This window comes from Oryx dammah, unplaced genomic scaffold (genome assembly GCF_014754425.2).
Source record: "Oryx dammah isolate SB20612 unplaced genomic scaffold, SCBI_Odam_1.1 HiC_scaffold_23, whole genome shotgun sequence".
Lineage (NCBI taxonomy): Eukaryota > Metazoa > Chordata > Mammalia > Artiodactyla > Bovidae > Oryx > Oryx dammah.
The window spans coordinates 10,667,914-10,694,307 of NW_024070207.1; the positions used below are offsets into that span (position 1 = coordinate 10,667,914).

At 40.1% G+C, this 26,394-nt stretch overlaps 1 protein-coding gene across 1 annotated transcript in view; it reads right to left on the reverse strand.

The window, feature by feature from the left end:
- Positions 1-15,081, reverse strand: part of IL1RAPL2 (interleukin 1 receptor accessory protein like 2) — a 582,426-nt gene extending 567,345 nt beyond the window's left edge. The window contains exon 1 of the mRNA XM_040266517.1: positions 14,768-15,081. Coding sequence (XP_040122451.1) covers positions 14,768-15,081 — 314 coding nt within the window. The remainder of the gene's footprint in view (positions 1-14,767) is intronic.
- Between the last annotated feature and the right edge of the window lie 11,313 nt (positions 15,082-26,394).

Here is a 26,394-nt window from a genome sequence, read left to right on the forward strand (position 1 = left end):
TCAATTTCTAGAGGGAGGGTGTAAAAGAGGGAGGGGGAGGATGGTCTGCATTTCCCTCTCTGATAACTAAGCTGTGTTGAGGGGAGCTAAATGTATGGTTTAGCCCACAGGTGGAATGATGTTGAGAAGTTATACCTGGACCAGACCGAGGCACAACTGGAGAAGCCCTGAACATTCACTGGGAACTGAGAACCTAAAGACTGAAACTTTTTATGACCCTAAACTAGCCCTGGGACATTTCTACAGCAGCTGGATGTGACTCTTGGTTGTCTCCTTTGGGGGCAGATGTGCATAATTGTTACCAGGATCTGTGCCCAGATCCCTAGCTAGTTATTAAAAGGCTTTCACTTGGCAGAAACCTTCTTGGGCTTGTTTATATCTTTATAGGGTAGAATTTGGGGCTTCCCAGGTGGCTGGTTGGTGAAGAACCTGCCTGCCAATGCAGAAGGAGAAGTAGATTCAATCCCTGGGTCGGGAAGATCCCCTAGGGGAGATGGCAACCCACTCCAGTATTCTGGCCTGGAGAATCCCATGGACAGAGGAGCCTGGTGGGCTACAGTCCATAGGGTCACAAAAAGTCAGACATGACTGAGCATGTGTGTGGAGGGTAGAGTTTCACAGTTTCAGCACTCCTGACAGGGCAACTGCCTGCCATCTTCTGATGATGTAGATACCTCATCTCTAGGGGGTGTCCTGTGAATTATAGGATGTTTGGCAGAAAACCTGGCCTCTACCCACTAGATGCCAGTAGCACACCCCACACCCCCAGAAGAGATTGTAACAATCAAGGATGTTCACATGTTCACAGGAGAACAAATTCACCCCTGGTTGGGAACCATGGAGGCAATGAAATACTTAGGCGATCGAAACAGGGGGGAAAGAGTTGCAAGGGGAGGAGTGTGTTTAGCAGTGCCCAGGGCTCCAGGGGGTGGGGCACTATGACATGGAAAGTGTTCCTTGGGTTTGGCCATGCTGATCTTTGAGCCAGTCTGGGTGGGAGGTGGGGGTAGAAGCCCAATCTCAAGGACTGAGGAGTGAGTGGAAGTGGGAAGTGCTCAGTGAGGGGGGCTCTTCTTGAAGGGAAGGAATGACGTGTGTGGGATACAAGACCGTGAGAGTTCTTTGAATACAGAGAAACTTGGGCCATGGGGAAGGAGATAGCTGCAGAAAGCTTGAACATGCAAGAAGTATGTAAAGGAACGAAGTAGATCCTGCATACTATGTTGGAGACATGTTCAGTGCACTGTTTAAGAAAAAAAACAATGATGGCCAGCTGTACCTTCCATGAAACAAAGTTACTCCCCAAATTAGTCTGTGTGCATATGTATCAGACATACACACATGTGTGTGTGTGTGTATTCCTTTTATATTATGCATTTATATAAGCATAGAAATGCTCTGGGAAAACGTTTTTTATCCAGAAAAATGGAGTAGGGTAGGGACAGCATGATAGAGGGCTTTTATTTCTTTATATACCTCTGTGTTAGGAAAGTAAGATAAATGTTCACAAATATATGAAAAGTAAAGTTAATTTACTGGCTTGGGTAGGCTTGGAAAGGCCACCTCCTCCTTTGAGACAGGAGGAGAGAGCAGACACTGATCTCTGTTCCAAAGGGGTGGGAAACCAAAAGGGCTCTTGCCTATGTACACCTTAGACTAGGGACCTGAGAGTGAGTAAGGAGAGGAGGTCAGGATGGGAGTGTGGGCTTCTGAATAAAGGCATATTTAGTAATAACTTTCACAAGTAGAATGGGGAAGGGGAAAGAAAAGATGACATCCTGTTTCCCAGTGGGCCAAACTGGGCCCAAATGAAAGAAAATCAAAAGGCATTGCAATAGGAACCTAGGAGGGGATACTGGAAAGGAAGGTGAGTGGTTCCAGAGGGGCACCAGACACTTAACTTCAGTAATACACATTGTTTCCATAACTTACTTTTTCTCAGTAAATGATTTGGTTTGTTGGGATTTGGGTTTTATGTTTGATAGGATTAAGGGAAAGATACTGATTTTCAAGATTTTGTGTTTCACACTCAATATGAAGGTTCTTCTCTCTCGGTACATACAGAGGAAAGGATTTAATAAACTAATTCCACATCTATCACTAAATATCCTCAACACATCCAACAGAGGTGATATGACTTGGCCTTTGAGCCCTTGGGCTAGCAATGCTTAGATGAGCAGCTCAAGAGTAAGACAGCTATAAAAATGATGTTGCTTTAAGAAAGACCCCAGGTGGCACAGTAGTAAAGAATCCATCTGCCAGTGCAGGAGAAATCTCTAAAATGATGTGAAGTAAAAAAGTCATTTTATTTAGAAACAACAGTGCTTTTCAATCTTTGTTTCATGTCAGGTAGGATCAAACTCAAAAGTTTGCAAGATTGTTTATACAACAATGCTATCTAATGGGAAATTTCCCTACATGCCTTAAGATTTAGAAATTTCTGTGACCTTGCACCATGCTATAGAACATTGCCATTCAAAGCATCATTCTTTGCACTGTCATCCATGATAAGTGCCTCCCTGTTATCTATTTCTGGTTCTATTGGCAAGACTTATTAGAAAAAGAAAAGGTTTCATGCAACCAAAATAAAAATCCCCAGACCCTAGTGATCTGAGGGTTACAGCCAGTAAATCAATGACCCATATGTATGGAAAGCATCCTGTTTGTAGAATCTGTGTGTGTGTGTGGGGGGGGGGAGGTTATAGGGGTAAGTTTTAGACTCAGAAAAGGAAGAGATAAGATACAGAGGGAGGGAGGGAAAAGGGGATAGAGGGGGTGGGGTTGGGGAAGGGCATGTATAGAGGTAGACATAGAGATAGATCTTGCCTGAGAGTGAAAGTGTTGTGTTCTCAGGCACTCAGTCAAGTCCGACTCTTTGCGACCCCCTGGACCATAGCTCTCAAAGTTCCTCTGTCCATGGTATCTTCCAGTCAAGAAAACTGGAGTGGGTTGCCATTCCCTTCTCCAGGGGATCTTCCCCACCCAGGGACTGAACCCTCGTCTACTGCATTGGCAGGTGGATTCTTTACCACTGAGCTACCAGGGAAGCCCGAGAGTAAACGAGATGAAGGTAAATATGAAATCTGGCCAAAATACTCTCCTTTACAGAGAGTCAGAGGAAGGGTTTGGGAGGGTCAGGGTAATGGGGCTGAAAAATGAAAATTTGCATATAGCACCTCTCAACCTAAATAAGGGTATATTGCCTTATTATCGGCAAAGAGTATGATCTAGTCTGGAAATTAATATCTGTAGCTTCATGTTAACCTGGGTCTCATTTTACTGAGATAAAGGCCCTGGAGTGGAACTATGCACCACCATCCTACTTGGTTTTTTCCCGCTTCATAGCCATGGATAGAGACTGTACTCATTGAAAATTAACCAGCTACCTTGCCAAGGTGGATCATTCTTCAGGGTGGTGAGAGAGTGGGGATGGCGCCATATGAATTCATTCCATTGCTGAGAAAACTACTTGGAGTACATGTTTTGACTGATAATACTGAGGTCAGCACCATCTCCTTTGTTAATAAGGGTTGAATCAGAGAAGGGAATTTATTCCTTTTAAATACACATTTTCCCATTGTATAAATCTTAATTATGTTGAATTGGTTCATGGTGCTTTTCAGATCTACTTTTCTGTATATTTTCCTTCTACTTTTCTGTATATTCATTCTACTAATTTTTGAGAGTTTGTTATTGAACCTCCAACCAAAAATCTTAATTTACCTATATAAAAACTAATTGTAACATATACTAGTTCAGTTCAGTTCAGTCACTCAGTCATGTCCAACTTTTTGCGACCCCATGGGCTGCAGCATGCCAGGCTTCCCTGTCCATCACCAACTCCCGGAGCTTAGTGAAACTCATGTCCATCGAGTCAGTGATGCCATCCAACCACCTCATTCCCTGTTGTCCCCTTCTCCTCCCACCTTCAATCTTTAGTAGCATCAGAGTCTTTTCCATTGAGTCAGTTCAATATATACTGATTTTACATATGTATATACATGTGTGTATGTATACATGTATGTATATAACACACGTGTATATGTGTGTATACACACGTGTACATGTATATACATGTATATGTATATACATGTATATGTGTATATACATGTATATGTATATACATGTATATGTGTATATATGTGTATATGTATATACATATGTGTATATGCATGCATACATACATATATACATACATGTATGCATATATAACATATATGTGTGTATGTATATATACATATATATGACTTATGTAATATATACATATATGTATTACTTTATATTTACATATAAATATATGTAACTTTCTTCTGTATTTTCCAAGCCTCCTATAAATGTGTTATTGTAGTTTCACAGTTAAAAAAAATAAAATCGAAAGAAAAAAAGAGGAAAGAAAAAAAAAATAAATACACATTTTCTCCATGGAAACATCACCTGCTAAAAACATGCATTGTTATCTAACTGCATGGTAAGGTGCTCATTAGTTCTGTCCTTTATTTTATTTTCTAAGAAGTGGTCAATGTCTTAAAGTCTCACATTCCAAAAATATATCTGAAACCTCCATAAACTAAGTGTTATTATGTTCACATGTAGAAAAAAAAAGCCTTGATAAACGCTGGTTCCAGCCACACTGACCTCCCTGTTTTTCTCTACACATAGGCCATGTTTTACTGCCTCCTTGCTCTTAAACATTGCTTAACCTGCCTGGTAATTCCTATACTATTGCCACCTGATTAAGATTCTCAAGCACCACCTCAAACATCATAATTCTATAAGTCAAAAGTTATTTTTGCTTACTTTCTACTACTATTTTATTTCTTATAGTACTGAAGGATACAAATACAAGCATAGATGGAGAGTTGGATTTACACAGTGTTGTGGTTTTCACAAATGAGTAAGATAAAGGGGGAAAGGGTCTAGGGAAACAAGAGGGTATATATGAGATTGACTAAATTGACTGATCATGGAATTTAAACTGTTAGTTTGAGAAGAGAGTGGTGGATAGTGAAAGAATTGTGGGACCAGTGAGTTGCAGCTCTGGGTAGAGTTAATACATTATTGGAAATGTGGTACAGAAAGAGTGAGCCCAAGCTGATGGCTAGAGGGTACATGCAAATGAGATCATCAAGGAGATTACTACTGCCTCCACCACTCCAAAATGTTGCAGATCGCCTGCCTGCCACAACCATTGCATTACCTAGTTGGACACTGGAAAGACTTTGAATTTGCAACTCCTGCAATACATTGAAAACACTGATATCAACAAAATAATCACAAAACAGGAGATCACTGAACTTGTGTAATGATAAAAGGAATGGTGGAACTAAATGAATACCAGTGTTAGGTAGCTCATCAGTGATTATTTGAAATTAATTCTTGTTTTCTAATGATCAAATATAAGCCATTAATTCTTACCAAGCAGGTAATCCTGCTGACTAAACTATAAATATCTGTTTTCCCTCAGTAAATAAGCTGGAGTTGAAAATGACATAGGTATTATAAAATAGAATGATTGTATTTCTGATTATTACAAAGCTAAAGTATTATAATATGGTTATATTCTAAACAGTATAGCATGTCTAATTTACTATTAATGCAATGAAAATAAACTATAATTGATACTACTTTGTCATTCAAGTTATGCACAATTTTTTAAAATAAGCAGATTATCAAATTGTGGAGGTTAAAAAATAATATTTTCAGGTTATATATGTGTTCTTTTATGCATATTTGCTACAAAAATAACTGTATCGGGGACTCCCACTTATAAACCAAAATAGGAGGAAAAAAATAACCAACTGCATAACACTCTAGCCTACACAGGCCAGAAGAGGCCATTGCTGCAGTCTTAAGACCCTGCTGCACAATCTCGATCTTTTCTGAAGTCAATTAATTCTCTAAGATTCAGGATCTCATTTTTCCTACAAGAAACTATCTGCTATCCTAGAAATTACGACCTGGGCAACCAACTTGTTTACAGTTAACTTTTCAAAGATCAATAGTTAAGCTGGAATGGAATGATGAGAAATGTTCAGTCCTTGAAAATCTCTTGGTTACCATGGTGGGGAGTAGGTTAGGTGGGTGGAAAGTGATAAAAGCTACTTCTTAGTGTCTTAGGTAGACTAGGGCAATTACTTTTGTTTCTAAAAGCATAAATTTCCTTGCAGTATGACATAAAGCAAGTCCCATGGTACATGCTCAATGAATATTTGTTGACTGAAATATAAAACTTAATATATGCTACATAGGTACTTTTTGGTCAGGATTATTTAAAGGCCATTAAAATCAGGTGAAATTATTGTATACTTATATTTACTTCTTATTCTTTTTGATTATGGAACCTTTCAAATATATTCAAAAATTTAAAAAGACAATGAACCCACATGTACTCATTTTACAGATCCAAAGATTAGCCCCATACTACATTTATTTCAAATATCTCCAATTCCCCTCAATTCTTCTGGTGATGTTATTCTACAAGAGTAATAATCATTCAAATGTGATGAATAGCAGGGCAAATGTCATGCCTCAGAACTGAATAAAGGCACTAAGGAACCGTTCACAAAGAGTTTGTGAGGTATTCAGATTTTGAGGACTTCACTTATTTTGGTGATTATTAAAGACCAAAAATAGTTGGATTATCTTCCTGTTTAACAAGGAGTTTCCTAATTCTGTTTACTTAATCAGAGAGGTAAATAGCCATAGTGGTTTTGAACTTAGCACTGATTGTCTGAACGTGGCCACTGTCATCCCAAAACACATAGGATTCTACAGATATTCAATTATATTTAATCACTCTTTTCAATATCTTGAATTCATTCAGGATTACATGAATACATCTATCTTCATCCATAGCTTAAGTCGCCCCTTTTCCAAGTGGTTGAGAAAGTGATGTGTGGGATTTTCTCAAATAAGATTACTCTCATCATTTTTATTCTACTAGGTGCCTCCACTGAAAAGCTTTGAGTAGAAAGGGGAGTAGACAGTAATTCTTGGATTGGCATGGCTCTCAAAATATGACTCACTTCTCCACCATCCCTCTGTTACTAACCCACTGACATGCTGAAAACTTCAAGTAATCACTGTTGAGATTAGCCAAAGAAAAACACAAAAATGAGTGATTGGCTACTGAAAGGTCACAAACTGTAAACTTTTCTTGCTATGAGTTAAATGGCTGGAGAATGTTACTAAATATTTCATATCTGCATTTTTTAACCACACTGAAATCAGTAGAGTAACTTTTAATGACGTTGATAAAGCATAGGAAAATAATCCATAATTACTTTAAAGTAGTATCAAATCTGAGATTTTAGGTGATATTCAGTTCACTTCAGTCGCTCAGTTGTGTCCAACTCTTTGCGACCCCGTGAATCGCAGCACGCCAGGCCTCCCGCTCATCATCATCTCCCGGAGTTCACTCAGACTCATGTCCATCAAGTCCGTGATGCCATCCAGCCATCTCATCCTCGGTCGTCCCTTTCTCCTCCTGCCCCCAATCCCTCCCAGCATTAGAGTCTTTTCCAATGAGTCAACTTTTCTCATGAGGTGGCCAAAGTACTGGAGTTTCAGCTTCAGCATTATTCCTTCCAAAGAAATCCCAGGGTTGATCTCCTTCAGAATGGACTGGTTGGATCTCCTTGCAGTCCAAGGGACTCTCAAGAGTCTTCTCCAACATCAAAAGCATCAATTTTTCGGCGCTCAGCCTTCTTCACAGTCCAACTCTCACATCCATACATGACCACAGGAAAAACCATAGCCTTGACTAGACGGACCTTAGTCGGCAAAGTAATGTCTCTGCTTTTGAATATGCTATCTAGGTTGGTCATAACTTTCCTTCCAAGGAGTAAGCGTCTTTTAATTTCATGGCTGCAGTCACCATCTGCAGTGATCTTGGAGCCCCCCAAAATAAAGTCTGACACTGTTTCCACTGTTTCCCCATCTATTTCCCATAAAGTGATGGGACCGGATGCCATGATCTTCGTTTTCTGAATGTTGAGCTTTAAGCCAACTTTTTCGCTCTCCTCTTTCACTTTCATCAAGAGGCTTTTTAGTTCCTCTTCACTTTCTGCCATAAGGGTGGTGTCATCTGCATATCTGAGGTGACTGATATTTCTCCCAGCAATCTTGATTCCAGCTTGTGTTTCTTCCAGTCCAGCGTTTCTCATGATGTACTCTGCATATAAGTTAAATAAGCAGGGTGACAATAAACAGCCTTGACGTACTCCTTTTCCTATTTGGAAACAGTCTGTTGTTCCATGTCCAGTTCTAACTGTTACTTCCTGGCCTGCATACAGATTTCTCAAGAGGCAGGTCAGGTGGTCTGGTATTCCCATCTCTTTCAGAATTTTCCAGTTTATTGTGATCCACACAGTCAAAGGCTTTCGCACAGTCAATAAAGCAGAAATAGATGTTTTCCTGGAACTCTCATGCTTTTTCCATGATCCACCAGATGTTGGCAATTTGATCTCTGGTTCCTCTGCCTTTTCTAAAACCAGCTTGAACATCAGGGAGTTCACGGTTCACATATTGCTGAAGCCTGGCTTGGAGAATTTTGAGCATTACTTTACCAGCATGTGAGATGAGTGCAATTGTGCGGTAGTTTGAGCATTCTTTGGCATTGCTTCTTTGGGATTGGAATGAAAACTGACCTTTTCCAGTCCTGTGGCCACTGCTGAGTCTTCCAAATTTGCTGGCATATTGAGTGCAGCACTTTCATAGCATCATCCCTCAGGACTTGAAACAGCTCAACTGGAATTCCATCACCTCCACTAGCTTTGTTCATAGTGATGCTTTCTAAGGCCCACTTGACTTCACTTTCCAAGATGTCTGGCTCTAGATTAGTGATCACATCATCATGATTATCTTGGTCGTGAAGATCTTTTTTGTATAGTTCTTCTGTGTATTCTTGCCACCTCTTCTTAATATTTTCTGCTTCTGTTAGGTCCATACCATTTCTGTCCTTTATCGAGCCCATCTTTGCATGAAATGTTCCCTTGGTATCTCTAATTTTCTTGAAGAGATCTCTAGTCTTTCCCATTCTGTTGTTTTCCTCTATTTCTTTGCATTGATCACTGAAGAAAGCTTTCTTATCTCTTCTTGCTATTCTTTGGAACTCTGCATTCAGATGCTTATATCTTTCCTTTTCTCCTTTGCTTTTTGCCTCTCTCCTTTTCACAGCTATTTGTAAGGCCTCCCCAGACAGCCATTTTGCTTTTTTGCATTTCTTTTCCATGGGGATGGTCTTGATCCCTGTCTCCTGTACAATGTCACGAACCTCCGTCCATAGCTCATCAGGCACTCCATCTATCAGATCTAGGCCCTTAAATCTATTTCTCACTTCCACTGTATAATCATAAGGGATTTGATTTAGGTCATACCTAAATGGTCTAGTGGTTTTCCCTACTTTCTTCAATTTGAGTATGAATTTGGTAATAAGGAGTTCATGATCTGAGCCACAGTCAGCTCCTGGTCTTGTTTTTGTTGACGGTATAGAGCTTCTCCATCTTTGGCTGCAAAGAATATAATCAATCTGATTTCGGTGTTGACCATCTGGTGATGTCCATGTGTAGAGTCTTCTCTTGTGTTGTTGGAAGAGGGTGTTTGCTATGACCAGTGCGTTTTCTTGGCAAAACTCTATTAACTTTGCCCTGCTTCATTCTGTACTCCAAGGCCAAATTTGCCTGTTACTCCAGGTGTTTCTTGACTTCCTACTTTTGCATTCCAGTCCCCTATAATGAAAAGGACATCTTTTTTGGGTGTTAGTTCTAAAAGGTCTTGTATGTCTTCATAACACCGTTCAACTTCAGCTTCTTCAGCATTACTGGTTGGGGCATAGACTTGGATTACTGTGATATTGAATGGTTTGCCTTGGAGACGAACAGAGATCATTCTGTCATTTTTTAGATTGCATCCAAATACTGCATTTTGGACTCTTTTGTTGACCATGATGGCTACTCCATTTCTTCTGAGGGATTCCTGCCCACAGTAGTAGATATAATGGTCATCTGAGTTAAATTCACCCATTCCAGTCCATTTCAGTTCGCTGATTCCTAGGATGTCAACGTTCACCCTTGCCATCTCTTGTTTGACCACTTCCAATTTGCCTTGATTCATGGACCTGACATTCCAGGTTCCTATGCAATATTGCTCTTTATAGCATCAGATCTTGCTTCTATCACCAGTCACATGCACAACTGGGTATTGTTTTTGTTTTGGCTCCATCCCATCATTCTTTCTGGAGTTACTTCTCCACTGATCTCCAGTAGCATCTGGAGTTACTTCTCCACTGATCTCCACCTAATGACCTGGGGAGTTCCTCTTTTAGTATCCTATCATTTTGCCTTTTCATACTGTTCATGGGGTTCTCAAGGCAAGAATACTGAAGTGGCTTGCCATTCCCTTCTCCAATGGACCACATTCTGTCAGACCTCTCCACCATGACCCGTCCGTGTTGGGTTGCCCCGCAGGCATGGCTTGCTTTTATTGAATTAGACAAGGCTGTGATCCTAGTGTGATTAGATTGACTAGTTTTCTGTGAGTATGATTTCAGTGTGTCTGCCCTCTGATGCCCTCTTGCAACACCTACCATCTTACTTGGGTTTCTCTTACCTTGGGCGTGGGGTATCTCTTCACGGCTGATATAGGTGATATAGATATTGCCAAATGCAGAGCCTTTTTCACTATAAATGCCACTCTCTTGGCAATGGCATAACATCACCTACATAGACTGAATTTGGAGTCTATGATCCAAATTGACTGGAGTCAGTGATCACTACCAGACCTGAAAAATATGTTTATTATTATACCCAAATTCTAGCTACTTCACTTATGCCATTCTGGAAGAGATAAAGCACAAATAAGCAGATTACAAAAACAAAAACAAAAATATGAGGAGGTTATGTCAAAGAGACAGATGCACCAACTGAAAGAGTTTCCAAAGGTCAAAGGTGGATGAATTTGACCCAGAAAACACAGTAGCACTGAATTATTACCCTATGTATAATATAAATGTCCATGAATCCATAGTGATATAATAAATGATTGAGTAAATAGATGGGAGAAAAAACAAATATCCCATGCAGAAGAAGTCTAAATAATTTTATATAGATATGGGCTTCCCTGGTTTCTCAGATGGTAAAGAATCTGCCTGCAGTGCAGGAGACCTGTGTTCAGTCCGTGGATCAGGAAGATCCTCTGGAGAAGGGAATGGCTACTCACTCCAGTATTCTTACTTGGAAAATTCCATGGACAGAGGAGCCTGGTAGGCTACAGTTCATGGGGTTGCAAAGAGTCAGAAATGACTTTGCAACTAACACTTTCACTTATGTACATAGTTTGCTCTTAATGAAATGGAGCGTAACTACCATTTCGTATGTATGGACTATTGAAAAACTACTTCCTTCCAAAGAGGGCAGTTTGCGAAAGGAGGGGAAAAATAACTTCAGAGTAGAGAAAGACAAACACTACCTTGAGCCAGATGATCAAGGTCAATATGAACAGTGATAAAACATGCTGATACTACCTACCCTTGACATGATGTGATGAGAATGCATTTTACCTCTGTCTTCTTCCTCCTCAAAACACATTAGCCCAGTATAAGCATGAAAAATTACCAGGTTGAGATCTGAGAGACATCCTACAAAATGTTTGAATAGTACTATTTAAACTGTCAATGCCATTAGAAACAAGAAGAGTGTGAGAAACCCCTACAGCCAAAAGGAACTTAAGGAGACGTGACAATTAAATGTAAGGTGGTCTCCCAGATGGAATCCTGGAACAGAAAAAGGGCATTAAGCAGAATCTGAGGAAATCGGAATAAAACATAGACTTTAGTTAATGATGATTGGCTCATTGGTTATAACAAGTGTACCACAGTCACGGAAAATGTTAATACTAGGGGAAATGGGTGTAGGGCATACAGAAACTTTCTGGAGTATCTCTGAAATAATTCTGTAAGTCTAAAACTGATCTAAAAATTTAAAAGAATATTTAAAAGCCAGTTGGGAGCTTTTATTGCAGCACTTTTTATAGGGACAAAAAATATATGCACATCAATAGCAAAATGATAGACTAAATTGTGATATCATAGACTATTGAACAACACAGAACAGTATATACTTAAAAGGATGAGTGAACTCTCTATCAGTTGACTTGGAAGTATTTCCAATATATATATTTAATATGGAAAGAAAATGCAGGGAAACATGTAACTCTTTTTTTTTTTTTTAGTTTGTAAAACAGTGAGGAGAAAATCCCCATGTAGATATACTTGTGCAATTAAAAGAATCAGGAGAAGGTACGTAGGGATACGGGCTTCCCAGGTGGTGCTATTGGTAAAGAACCCTCCTGCCAATGCAGAAGTAAGAGACGTGGGTTTGATCCCTGGATTGGAAAGATCCTCAGGAGGAGGGCATGGAAACCCACTGCAGTATTCTTGCAGTGTTCTGGAGAATCCCATGGACAGAGGAACCTGGCAGGTTATAGTCCATAGGGTCACAAAGAGCCAGACACAAGTGAAATGACTTAGCACGCATGCATGCAAGGATACACACTAGACTGTTAGCTTATCAGATAGGGGAAAGTGAAAGATGAGTACATGAGTGTTATGTTTTTTTAAGGAAGATAGGAAGAGAGGAAAGAGAGCCAGATTGGGGAAATAAGCAGAGCAGGGGAGGTAAGCAGTAATTAATTCAGTAATTCATTATAAATATAGCACCTGTATGTAGTTGGCTGATGCTCTGCAAATAAAATATTTAATTTGTGAAAGCAAAACAGAGCAAGTGGAATTTGAGGAGGAAAAATGATCTATTTTAGATTGGCAGGATTTAATGAGGGTGGGGAATAAAGAAGGTATAAACAGGGAGAGAGCAGCAGCACCCTAAAGAACAAAGTGTCAGACATTGAAGCCAAATTACACCCACTTCTCAGTTCTGCCAAGAGGTGTCCAAGGAGTGAAAATGCTGCTTATTACTAAGGGTGTGATCAGAACGACTGCTACTTTTGCCACTATTCTGGTGCTTTTGCCCACCGCAAAGAGACGAAACTTGTTTCCCCAATACTTCCTCCCAACACACATACAAAAGTGATTCTTAAGGCATCAAGAAAGCTCTCTATTTATATACCACCTGTTCTCCTGCCCTTTTGAATAATGAGGCCACACCAGGAATTTCCAAGTGCTTTTGATGAAGAGTCAGACAAAGTCCACAGGAAACAAAAATGAAGGGTCTGCATTTCCCAGAAGGTAAAATCAAACAACAGAGTACAGATCACTGGTGAGCAAGATCAGACTTATCAAATGGCAGTTTTGAAAATGTGTTTAAAGTCACGTCAGCTACCTACTTCAACACTTAATGCAGTCTCTATCTGAGATTTGAGATCTTAGACCCTGACAAGGGGAGATGGAGAAGGGAGGAAGGATATATTGTGGAATTCCTGAGCAAAAAACTGATTTCCTGTCACTATGAACTTCTTACAAACAGGAACTGTATCTGTGGTATCTTCCCAGTATAGTATATAGGAAGACAGGAGGACCATATGTTTATAGGGTCCCACATTGAATACTTAGATACAGTAGACTCAAATTCACATTGCAAATTCCACAAAGAATTTCGCCAGAAGCTCACCTGTTAAAAGATCTCCCAGAAGCATTTGAAGCTATTTTCCTTCAATAAGAAAGGTGAGACCCTGACCTAAATGATACTTTAGGTGATTTTCATGGCCAGATATCAAGATAATTGAGCCAAGTAGCTCTGTACAAAAACATTTGTTAATACAAGTCTTCCTGTATTAACCATTAGGGTTATGGCCTGATAAACCCATTGTTGTTGCTGTTGGTTAGTCACTCAGTCGTGTCCTACTCTTTGTGACCCCATGGACTATAGCCCTCCAGGCTCCTCTGTTCATGGGATCTCCCATGCAGGAATAATGAAGTGGGTTGCCATTTCCTTCTCCAGGGGATCTTCCCTACCCAGGAGTCGAACCTGCGTCTCTGTGTTTCCTACATTGACAGATAGGTTCTTTACCACTGAGCCACCTGGGAAACCCAAGTTGAAAATACCTGAAGTCAAAATACATTTAATACACCTAACCCATTGAGCGTCATAGTTTAGCCTAGTCTACCTTAAATGTGCTCAGAACACTTTCGTTTCACATTGGGCAAAATGATCTAATACAAAGCCTATTTTATAATAAAGTACTGAATATTTCATGTAATTTATCAAAAGTGAAAACAGAATAGTTATACAGGTACAGAATGATTTTAAGTATATCATTTGTTTACCCCATGATCACATGGCTGACAGAGAGCTGCAGCTTACTGCCTGTTACTACCCAGCATCATGAAATATTATCATGCCACATATTGCTAACATGGAAAAGATTCAAAATTTAAAGTGTGGTTTACGTTGAATATGTGTCACTTCTGCACCATCATAAAATTGAAAAATTGTAAGTCCAACCATCCATCATAAGTCAGAGATGGTTTATATAAGACCCTGGGGAAGGAGTGGCGATGGGGAATAAATGAATCACAAAACTTTATGAATTGAATGAGTACACACAGTAAATGGGAATCTTGCTTTAAGAAAATGTGATAAGAACTTGCTATGTTGTTTTAATAAATAATTAAAAAGAAATTAATAGAAGCTCCACATGCAGTGCAGCCTGTCAAGAATATATCCACTGTGTGACATAAGGCACCCTTACACACTCCAGTCCTAAACAAGACTATCACCTGTGACGCTGAGCAATGTTTTCACATAGCACTCACCTTAAAACGCAAGTGTAGAATCCACTGTCTCGTGCTTCAACTGAGTGAAACCATATTGAATCTTCCTCTTTGCTCATCCTGACCTCTGAAAAGATGATGGGCTCTTCCAAATCCCCTTTGTTTTTGTACCACATCAGCCTGAGCCCAGTGCTTTGGGCCATGCTATAGTTGGTACGAATGTAACTGTAGAAAAGGGCACATTTCACTCGGACTGGCTCGCCTGCCAAAGCCATGTATGTCTTGAGATCCACTGACCAGTCGATGCAGCCATCCACTGAAAGAAAACCAAACTGGGCATGAGATGCCATGCACATTGTTGATAAAGATGAGAGCAATAAGCAGTCATTGCCAACATATACTGAGGACTCACTATGAGCTAGACACTGAGTCACGAGCTTTACGTAGATTATCTCATTCAATCTTCCCAGTGATCCTATGACAGGAGTCCCCAAATCCCCATGCTATGGACCTGTACCACTCTATGGGTCCATGACCTGTTAGGAACTGGGCTGTACAGCAGGAGGTGAGTGGCGGGTGAGTGAGTGGAGTTTCATCTGCAGTGATAGCCATTTCTTATCACTCTCATCCCCTAGGTCTGTGGAAAAATTGTTTTCCATGAGACCAGTTCCTGGTGCCAAAAACATTGGGGACTACTGTCCTATGAGATATACCTTATCCTTGGACCTGGGCAAGCAGGATTCCTGTTCTGTCCCTGTGCCTTTGGAGTATTTCCAGTCCTCTACAGTAATCTGCTTGGAGTTAACTAGATCCTCCAAGGAGCTCCAGCACTCATATCTATGGGGTGTTCCTGGGGTCCCCACAACTAGGTACCGATTTCAGTAGGGTGGCTGGCCAAGTGCATCATTACTTCCAGCCAAACGGTATCCACTTAACAGGATTTTGTGAGACTGGATGGCTGGAATGACCCTGACATGCTTATTTTTGGTGACTCAAATTGTTTATATAGACAGGAGACCCACAAAACCGAGACTTTTTTAGGACCGCTGTATAGTCTAGGAGGAGCCCTGAAATTGAGGTTTCTATTATTCTTATTTTATAGACGAGAAAATAAATGAGACTCAGGAAAGTTTAGTGACTTTGCCTAGGGATACAAAGCTGATAAATGGTGGAAACCCAGTCTGTGATTCCAGAGACTGTCTTCTTAACCCCTCTCCTGTACTGCCCCTGTCTATAATTGTGACTGGAACCACTGTTTTATTTATTTGCCTTTGAGAAAGTAGATGCCAGAGCTGGAAGCAGTGGGTACCTAAAGTGATTATTTGCCACTGTCTACATGCCAGTTTTCCATGGTATGACCTATTAATAGCAGATATTTAATCACAGCTCAATTTCTTTTTATACCCTTAGGCCTCCCTTGCTGCTCAGCTGGTGTGCGCTCATGGGAATATATTATATTAATGTCCTATATTAATGTCAAGTTTAATCAAATAATATTAGGTGGGTAAATCTACCATTAAAGAAAGACATATACAGTAAATTCTCTCTTTTCCAGAAAGGTTGGAAATGAGACACTGTGGCTAATTTTATATGTTAGTCAATACAATTAGCATAGCTATTTTACTTCCAATTGCTGATTTTCAAAGAATTTCATCAAATTATGCTACATCCCTCTGTGTAATTTGATTACCCTTTATAAAATAATCCTTTCCTAAACTGTATAAACACTGTCATTTTAAAATTATGTTTCGCTTATCATTTTGTGAACTCATCTGCTTCCTTTTTTTAGATGTTGAGAATTCTATAGCCCAATGTGTTTATCTTTTAACCTCAGTTGACAGGGAAAGCTCAGAGCTACATGCAATGCTCAAGTGTAATAAACTATCCTACCTCAGGATTTTGCTTTCTCTACAGAAGAGCTTCTTGACCTGAGGTTCAAGGACACCCAGAGGCAGATTGCCTGGATAGATTTCAAGGTGGTGCTTATTTGCATAGCTATACTTTTTTGGGGCAAGTTTCCATAGCTTCCACAACTCTTTATCAGCTCTTCAAAGGTGTCTGTAACCCCCGAAAGTTTTTGAATTCTTTGACTTCTGACCTCTCTTTGTGACTTCATTTTTCACTGCCTTGCTGCATATGGGCATTTATTATAAGTTGCCTCAAATCCTCTTGTAGTATGTCAAGTATTCACTAGAAATAAATCAATAATCAAATAACTCACCCTAAATTTATAATGAAGGGCATTTGAACTTTGAGGACTCGCAGAGCACCAGATTCATCATTATGAATTTTGATGACCATTCACTGCTGAAGTCAAGAAGGTACAACCGAATTGGACTAAGAACATACTGATCTCTAGCTATCTCTTGGGGGGCTTCTTTATTCACTTCCAGGTATCAGTTGTTTACCTGTCACTTGTCATTCTCATAACTGTCAAGAACAGGGAGGGGGGAACTCTACATTACTTAAACTTTGGGGTCATTGTAGATTCCTGGTGATACATCACTGCATTTAATGCAGTTTTGATATTTATTGTATTGTCATCTTTGAATGAATTTTATATTTTCCCTACTATAGATTATTTGTAATATTGCTCCCATGCATTAACACAACTGTGAGGAAACGATATGCTTTTTTTTTTTAAGAAAATATATTTTTTTCTCATGATATGCTAAGTCGCTTTAGTCATATCCAACTCTTTGCGACCCTATGAACGGTTGCTCCCCAGGCTCCTCCATCCATGGAATTCTCCAGGCGGAATCCTGGAGTGGATTACCATTATCTCATCCAGGGATCTTCCTGAACCAGATTGCACCTACGTTTCCTGCATCTCCTGCATTGCAGGCGGATTCTTTCCCACTGACCACTGGGGAGACCATAGCTTTATTTTAAAAGTTGGTTAATAGAAGAAACAGAGAAAATATGAAGATTTGTTAAAAAGTCCTTCACATTCGTTTTTGTTTTTTTCTAATCCTAAAGGTGCATAGCAAGTGCTTTTGAATTAACAAATGTGTCCTGGAAGAGCAGTTTTAAACCTCGATAATTACCTACTTGATAGAAAAAAAAATCTGGAATGTTTTTTCATTTGCACCCTAAATCCCTATAGTTACTTTCTCTAAAAAATCCATTGCATAATCTACACCTGTACAATGCTAACAGCCTGGTTTGTCCCATTACTGACAGGACATGGTTTGTATAAAAATTAATCAAAATATCTGCTCTTGGGACATGACAATCAGGCTCAAAGGACGGTGAAGACATTTAACTGCCATTACAATCAGCTTTGTCATACAGACTTTGAGAGGACACAGATTTCATTTCCTCTTAAGTGCTAGCTGGGTAAAATGGATTTGATTTAATAGTTTATGGTTCCTTTTCTTCTGTTCCCTTGCTTTAGGTAGCAGAAAGGGAATCTTTAGTTATAAAGTTGTCAACAGGTAGAGAACATATATCCAATAATAAGGACAATTTCCAAAGGTTATCCCCTTATTCTTGTCCTTTAGTACAATCATCCCTCAATATCTGCAGGGGACTGATTTCATGACCCCCAAGGATATCAACACCTCTGAATGCTCAAGTCTCTTATATAAAATGATATGGTAGTTTCTTATAATCTACATATACCTTCCTATATGCTTTAAATAATCTCTAGCTTGCTCATAATAGCTAATACAAAGTAAATGTGATATAGATGTAAATGCAACATAATTGCCAGTGTACAGAAAATTCAAGTTCTGCCTTTTTGGAACTTTTTGGAATTTTTCAAAAATATTTTCCACCCATGCTTGGTTGAATACCAGGAGGTAGAACCTGAGAATATGGGCAGGGGCCGATACAACTGTATTCACCACACAAGTTAGAATATACTGTATCTCAAAACACCTGAGGCAATCCCCCCCCCCAAAAAAATGGATTAGACAAAGAACAAGATACCAGGGATACATGAAGGCTCATCTGACACCAAATATTTTTCCACACTGAACTCTCATCAGCAGAAATCCATTCCCATGAGTAAAGACCTTGTAACCTTATATCTAGAGAGTACAGGACCGCTATCAGATTCCAGCAAGGTGGTATGATTCATGGTTAATGGATTGCTATTCCTAGGAAAACCAACAGAGACAGGGGGCAAGGGGGGATAAAATACGATGCAGAGCATTTCTCTTTAAATTTGGGACTGGTGAAACAACTAAGAAGGCCTACTGAAGTAAGAGGTCTGGAAGCTCAGGTGGCAAGGGAACATGATGGGGTTGATACCTTGAGGGTGAGAGAGAAGGTTAACAAAAAAGCATGAAAGGGTCACAGAAAAGGGCAGGAACAGAAGAAAGATCACATGAAACTTAATTTTCCAAGAGCCATTCCAGGGATCAAAGACAGTACTATCAGAAGTCACCAATGTAAGTCACATGTTTGTCATGAGAAGGAAATTGTAATACACGCCATGTAGTCAGAGCCCTTTGCACGTTGACACTCCATATGTATTTGGCAAACGGATGAGTGAATAGATCTGTGATGCAGCTGACAAGGGAGCATGCTATGGCCAGGTTAGGGACACAGCAGAACGCAGGAGCCCACACAGAAAGCCCACCTGCAAGTTGGACCTTATTGGCAAGGCCTCTTATTCACAGGGGGATCCAGCCCTATTCTGCTCACAACTCCAGTAATATCTATGTAGGTTTGCCCCCAAAAGCCTCTGAAGAATGGTGGTTTCTGGACAGACTGGCTTCTCCCAAAGATGGCTTGATAACTGTGTTCCACTAACTAGCCACAAGTGTAAATAGAGGTACTGTAGGTCCCTGGTAGATCAGACGGTAAAGAATCTGCCTGTAATGAAGGAGACTTGAGTTCAATCCCTGAGTAGGGATGATCCCCTGGAAAAGGGAATGGCAATCCACTCCAGTATTCTTGCATGGAGAATCCCATAGACAGAGGAGCCTGGTGGGCTACAGTCCGTGGCATTCAAAGAGTCGGACATGACTGAGTGATTAACAGTTTCACTTTTCCTTTCAAGAAGGAAAACAATGCCCCTCAAAAAAAAAAAAAGAGAGAGAGAGAGAGAGAAAAGCAGCAACATTCTGCAGTTGAATTGAAGCCTGCTACAGAGCAAATCCACCAAAGACAATCAGGAAGGCCTGACTATCTTCTGCTTCACGGTCCCTTGGTATGGCTATAAATATTTCCATCACTCCACTGAAAAATACCTATTTCTAAATTAGCCATTCCCTGTTCACTCTTGACTCATAAGAATAGCAATTCAAGTATTTATTATTTTTAAATATAATTTTTTTTAACTGCAGGCTAATTACTTTACAATATTGTATTGGTTTTGCCATACATCTACATGAATCCACCACAGGTATACACGTGTTCCCAATCCTGAACCCCCCTCCTGCCTCCCTCCCCATACCATCCCTCTGGGTTGTCCCAGTGCACCAGCCCCAAGGATCCAGTATCATGCATCAAACCTGGATTGGCGATCGTTTCATATATGATATTATACATGTTTCAATGCCATTCTCCCAAATCATCCCACCCTCTCCCTCTCCCACAGAGTCCAAAAGACTGTTCTATACATCTGTGTCTCTTTTGCTGTCTTGCATACAGGGTTATCTAATCATCTTTCTAAATTCCATATATATGTGTTAGTATACTGTATTGGTGTTTTTCTTTCTGGCTTACTTCACTCTCTATAATCGGCTCCAGTTTCATCCACCTCATTAGAACTGATTCAAATGTATTCTTCTTAATGGCTGAGTAATACTCCATTGTGTATATGTGCCACAGCTTTCTTATCTATTCATCTGCTGATGGACATCTAGGTTGCTTCCATGTCCTGGCTATTATAAACAGTGCTGCAATGAACATTGGGGTACATGTGTCTCTTTCAATTCTGGTTTCCTCGGTGTGTGTGCCCAGCAGTGGGATTGCTGGGTCACAAGGCAGTTCTATTTCCAGTTTTTAAAGGATCTCCACACTGTTCTCCATAGTGGCTGTACTAGTTTGCATTCCCACCAACAGAGTAAGAGGGTTCCCTTTTCTCCACACCCTCCCCAGCATTTATTGCTTGTAGACTTTTGGATCGCAGCCATTCTGACTGGCGTGAAATGGTAGTTTTGATTTGCATTTCTCTGATAATGAGTGATGTTGAGCATCTTTTCATGTGTTTGTTAGCCATCTGTATGTCTTCTTTGGAGAAATGTCTATTATAGTTCTTTGGCCCACTTTTTGACTGGGTCATTTATTTTTCTGGAATTGAGCTGTAGGAGTTGCTTGTATATTTTTGAGATTAGTTGTTTGTCAATTGCTTCATTTGCTATTATTTTCTCCCATTCTGAAGGCTGTCTTTTCACCTTGCTTATAGTTTCCATTGTTGTGCAGAAGCTTTTAAGTTTAATTAGGTCCCATTTGTTTATTTTTGCTTTTATTTCCAATATTCTGGGAGGTGGGTCATAGAGGACCCTGCTGTGACTTATGTTGGAGAGTGTTTAGCCTATGTTCTCCTCTAGGAGTTTTATAGTTTCTAGTCTTATGTTTAGATCTTTAATCCATTTTGAGTTTATTTTTGTGTATGGTGTTAGAAAGTGTTCTAGTTTCATTCTTTTACAAGTGGTTGACCAGTTTTCCCAGCAGCACTTGTTAAAGAGATTGTCTTTAATCCACTGTATATTCTTGACTCCTTTGTCAAAGATAAGGTGTCCATAGGTGTGTGGATTTATCTCTGGGCTTTCTATTTTGTTCCATTGGTCTATATTTCTGTCTTTGTGCCAGTACCATACTGTCTTGATGACTGTGGCTTTGTAGTAGAGCCTGAAGTCAGGCAGGTTGATTCCTCCAGTTCCATTCTTCTTTCTCAAGGTTGCTTTGGCTATTCAAGGTTTTCTGTATTTCCATACAAATTGTGAAATTATTTGTTCTAGTTCTATGAAAAATACCATTGGTAGCTTGATAGGGATTGCATTGAAAAAGAACAATTGTATTTCTTTAGATTCTTATTTCAGCTTACTTGATTTAGGTTTCTATAAAACTTCCAAAATTATTACTCTTAGTTTGGTCATGTTGGTAGAAACGTTTAAATATCTGAGCAACACAAAACACTTCAATGGCGCAAAGAAAGTCACTTTTTTAAGACCCATTTCTTGATTTTAATTGCTTTCACTTCAGACTGCAAAACAAGCATGTGCTTAAGGAGTTTGACATGAAAATTAAAAAAAAATGGACCACATTTAACATATAAAGGGACATGTTAGTGTTCATGCAATTTATTTTGCTAACAGGAGATTCCTAGGGGTGAAAACTAATTCAGTATCCTGGAAAGTGCCCTGGGTGACCAAAGCAAACCTATTTAGCCGGCTTATAGATAAGATTTGGATTCCTTATCAATACATCTGGAAAAACAAATCCCATCACACCTACCTGCTGTGGAAACAGAGTCATGAGAAAAGCATTTAATCCCTCAAAGAGGATAAAATGTTATTATCAGCAACAACAATTATATTATTTTAGAAAATATTTAGGAAGATGGCAATGAATTTAGGAAGATGGCAATGATGACCCTGTATGCAGGACAGCAAAAGAGACACAGATGTGTATAGCGGACTTTTGGACTCAGAGGGAGAGGGAGAGGGTGTGATGATTTGGGAGAATGGCATTGAAACATGTATAATAACATGTAAGAATCGAAATACCAGTCTATGTCTGATGCAGGATATGACACGCTTGGGGCTGACGTGCGGGGATGACCCAGAGAGATGTTGTGGGGAGGGGGGGGGGAGGGGGGTTCATGTTTGGGAACGCATGTACACCTGTGGTGGATTCATGTCAATCTATGCCAAAACCAATACAGAATTGTAAAGTAAAAATTAAAAATAAATAAATAAATAGAAAATAAGAATATTGCCTGCAGTAAAATTACAGACTCTAATGGCTATGTATATTACAATTTTGATTGGGGAATAGGGGTATATAGCTATATATAGAAATGCCAGTTCTGGATATCTGCCCCAAATTGGAAATCTCTTTAGGTAAAATTAGCATATGAAAATAGGCAAGCTCCAGATATCTTGATAATGTTCATTACAACCTAAGTCCTTTGCCTGGGATGTACATCTGGTATTAGTTTATTATGTGCTTTTTTTTATTAATAAATTGATTTTTTAAGCCAGATATTTTTTGCTAACTATGTCAGCTATATGCCATTGATTTTCATGGCCAGCTCTCATTTGTGAATTAACAGGGCAACTGTTGGGGGGAAATCCATCAAATTACCACTAGAGGGCGGGCTGTGCAAGTTTTTGTATATTATAATAACATCAGCTGAGCACAGAAGAATTGATGCTTTTGAACTGTGGTGTTGGAGAAGACTCTTGAGAGTCCCTTGGACTGCAAAGGAGATCCAACCAGTCCATTCTGAAGGAGATCAGCCCTGGGATTTCTTTGGAAGGAATGATGCTAAAGCTGAAGCTCCAGTACTTTGGCCACCTCACGTGAAGAGTTGACTCGTTGGAAGAGACTCTGATGCTGGGAGGGATTGGGGGCAGGAGGAGAAGGGGATGACAGAGGATGAGATGGCTGGATGGCATCACCGACTTGATGGACGTGAGTTTGAGTGAACTCCGGGAGTTGGTGATGGACAGGGAGGCCTGGCGTGCTGCGATTCATGGGATCGCAAAGAGACGGACACGACTGAGTGACTGAACTGAACTGAACCAGTGTAATAACTTGTCTGCTACTGTGGGCATGGATCCCTTAGACGTAACGGAGTAGCCATCATAGTCAATAAAAGAGTCTGAAATGCAGTACTTGGGTGCAATCTCAAAAATGACAGAATGATCTCTGTTCATTTCCAAGGCAAACCATGCAGCATCACAGTAACCCAAGTCTATGCCCAGTAACGCTGAAGAAGCTGAAGTTGAACGGTTCTATGAAGACCTACAAGACCTTCTAGAACCCAAAAAATGATGTCCTTTTCATTATAGGGGACTGAAATGCAAAAGAAGGAAGTCAAGAAACACCTGGAGTAACAGGCAAATCTGGCCTTGGCAAAATGAGACAGGGCAAAGGCTAATAGAGTTTTGCCAAGAGAACACACTGGTCATAGCAAACACCCTCTTCCAACAACACAAGAGACGACTCTAGACATGGACATTAGCAGATGGTCAATACCAAAATAAGACTGATTATATTCTTTGCAGCCAAAGATGGAGAAGCTCTATACAGTCAGCAAAAACAAGACCAGAACTGACTGTGGCTCAGATCATGAACTCATTGCCAAATTCAGACTGAAATTGAAGAAACTGGGGAAAACCACTAGACGATTCAGGTATGACCTATATCAAAGCCCTTACGATTATACAGTGGAAGTGAGAAATAGTTTCAAGGGATTATTCTGATAGAGTGCCTGAAGAATTATGGATGGAGGTTCGTGACATTGTACAAGAGACAGGGGTCAAGACCATCCCCAAGAAAAAGAAATGCAAAAAAGCAAAATGGCTGCATGAGGAGGCCTTACAAATACCTGAGGAAAAAAAAAAGAGAAGCTAAAGGCAAAGGAGCAAAAGAAAGAAATACACATTTGAAAGCAGAGTTCCAAAGAATAGCAAGGAGAGATAAGAAAGCCTCCCTCAGTGATCAGTGCAAAGTAATCATGGAAAATATTAGAATGGGAAAGACTAGAAATCTCTTCATGAAAATTAGAGATACCAAGGGAACATTTCATGCAAAGATGGGCTCAATAAAGGACAGGAATGGGCTCAATAAAGGACAGAAATGGTAGGGACCTAACAGAAGCAGAAGATATTAAGAAGAGGTGGCAAGAATACACAGAAGAACTATACAGAAAAGATCTTCACGACCGAGATAATCATGATGGTGTGATCCCTCACCTAGATCATGGCATTCTGGAATGCGAAGTCAAGTGGGCCTTAGGAAGCATCACTACAAACAAAGCCAGTGGAGGTGATGGAGTTCCAGTTGAATTATTTCAAATCCAAAAAGATGATGCTCAATATGCCAGCAATTTGGAAAACTCAGCAGTGGCCATAGGACTTGAAAAGATCAGTTTTCATTCCAATTCCAAAGAAAGACAATGCTAAAGAATGCTCAAGCTATCGCACAATTGCACTCATCTCACATGCTAGTAAAGTAATCCTCAAAATTCTCCACGTCAGGCTCCAACAGCATGTGAGCTTCCAGATATTCAAGCTGGTTTTAGAAAAGGCAGAGGAACCAGAGTTCAAACTGCCAAAATTATCAAAAAAGCAAGAGAGTTCCAGAAAAATATCTATTTATGTTTTATTGACTATGCCAAAGCCTTTGACTGTGTGGATCACAATAAACTGTGGAAAATTCTGAAAGAGATGGGAAGGCCAGACCACCTGACCTGCCTCTTGAGAAATCTGTATTCAGGTCAGGAAGCAACAGTTAGAACTGGACATGGAACAACAGACTGGCTCCAAATAGGAAAAGGAGTACATCAAGGCTGCATATTGTCACATTGCTTATTTAACGTCTATGCAGAGTACATCATGAGAAATGCTGGGCTGGATGAAGCACAAGCTAGAATCAAGATTGCCAGGAGAAATATCAATAACCTCAGATATGCATATAATACCACCATTAGGGCAGAAAGCAAAGAACTAAAGAGCCTCTTGATGAAAGTGAAAGAGGAAAGTGAAAAAGTTGGCTTAAAGCTCAACATTCAGAAAACTAAGATCATGGCATCTGGCCCCATCATTTCATGGCAAATAGATGAGGAAACAGTGGAAACAGTGACAGACTTTATTTGGGGGGGGCTTCAAAATCACTGCAGATGGTGACTGAAGCCATGAAATTAAAAAACGCTTACTCCTTGGAAGAAAAGTTACAACCAACCTTAAAGGCATATTAAAAAGCAGAGACATTACTTTGCCAACAAAAGTCTGCCTAGTCAAGGGTATGGTTTTTCCAGTACGAATGTGAGAGTTGGACTATAAAGAAAGCTGAGTGCTGAAGAATTGATGCTTTTGAACTGTGGTGTTGGAGAAGACTCTTGAGAATCTGTTGGACTGCAAGGAGATCCAACCAGTCCATCCTAAAGGAAATCAGTCCTGAATATTCACTGGAAGGACTGATGTTGAACCTGAAACCCTAATACTTTGGTCACCTGATATGAAGAACTGACTCATTTGAAAAGGCCCTGATGCTGGGAGAGATTGAAGGCGGGAGGAGAAGGGGATGACAGAGGATGAGATGGTTGGATGGCATTACCGACTCAATGGACATGAGTTTGAGTAAACTCTGGGAGTTGTTAATGGACAGGGAGGTCTGGCATGCTGCAGTCCATGGGGTTGCAAAGAGTTGGACACAACAGAGCTACTGAACTGAAACTGAACTGAATCTCCACCTAGTATCTTGAACTAAGGATTTGCTGTCTACCAACCACTGGTTGCTGGGATGGTTTCATAGCAAACCTCTGGGGATGCACCATTAGGGGTAGGTGATAGAGGGAGCCAAAAGCTAAGTATGTACCTAAGATCTTGCTCAAATTGGATAACTAGGTTACATATGCCAGGTAAATGACCCAGCTAAGAAAGATGCAACAGCAGCTACTAGCATTCCTTGAACCTTTCCCTGGTGGCTCAGAGGTTGAAGAAGCTGCCTGCATCCTGGAGACCCAGGTTCGATCCCTGGGT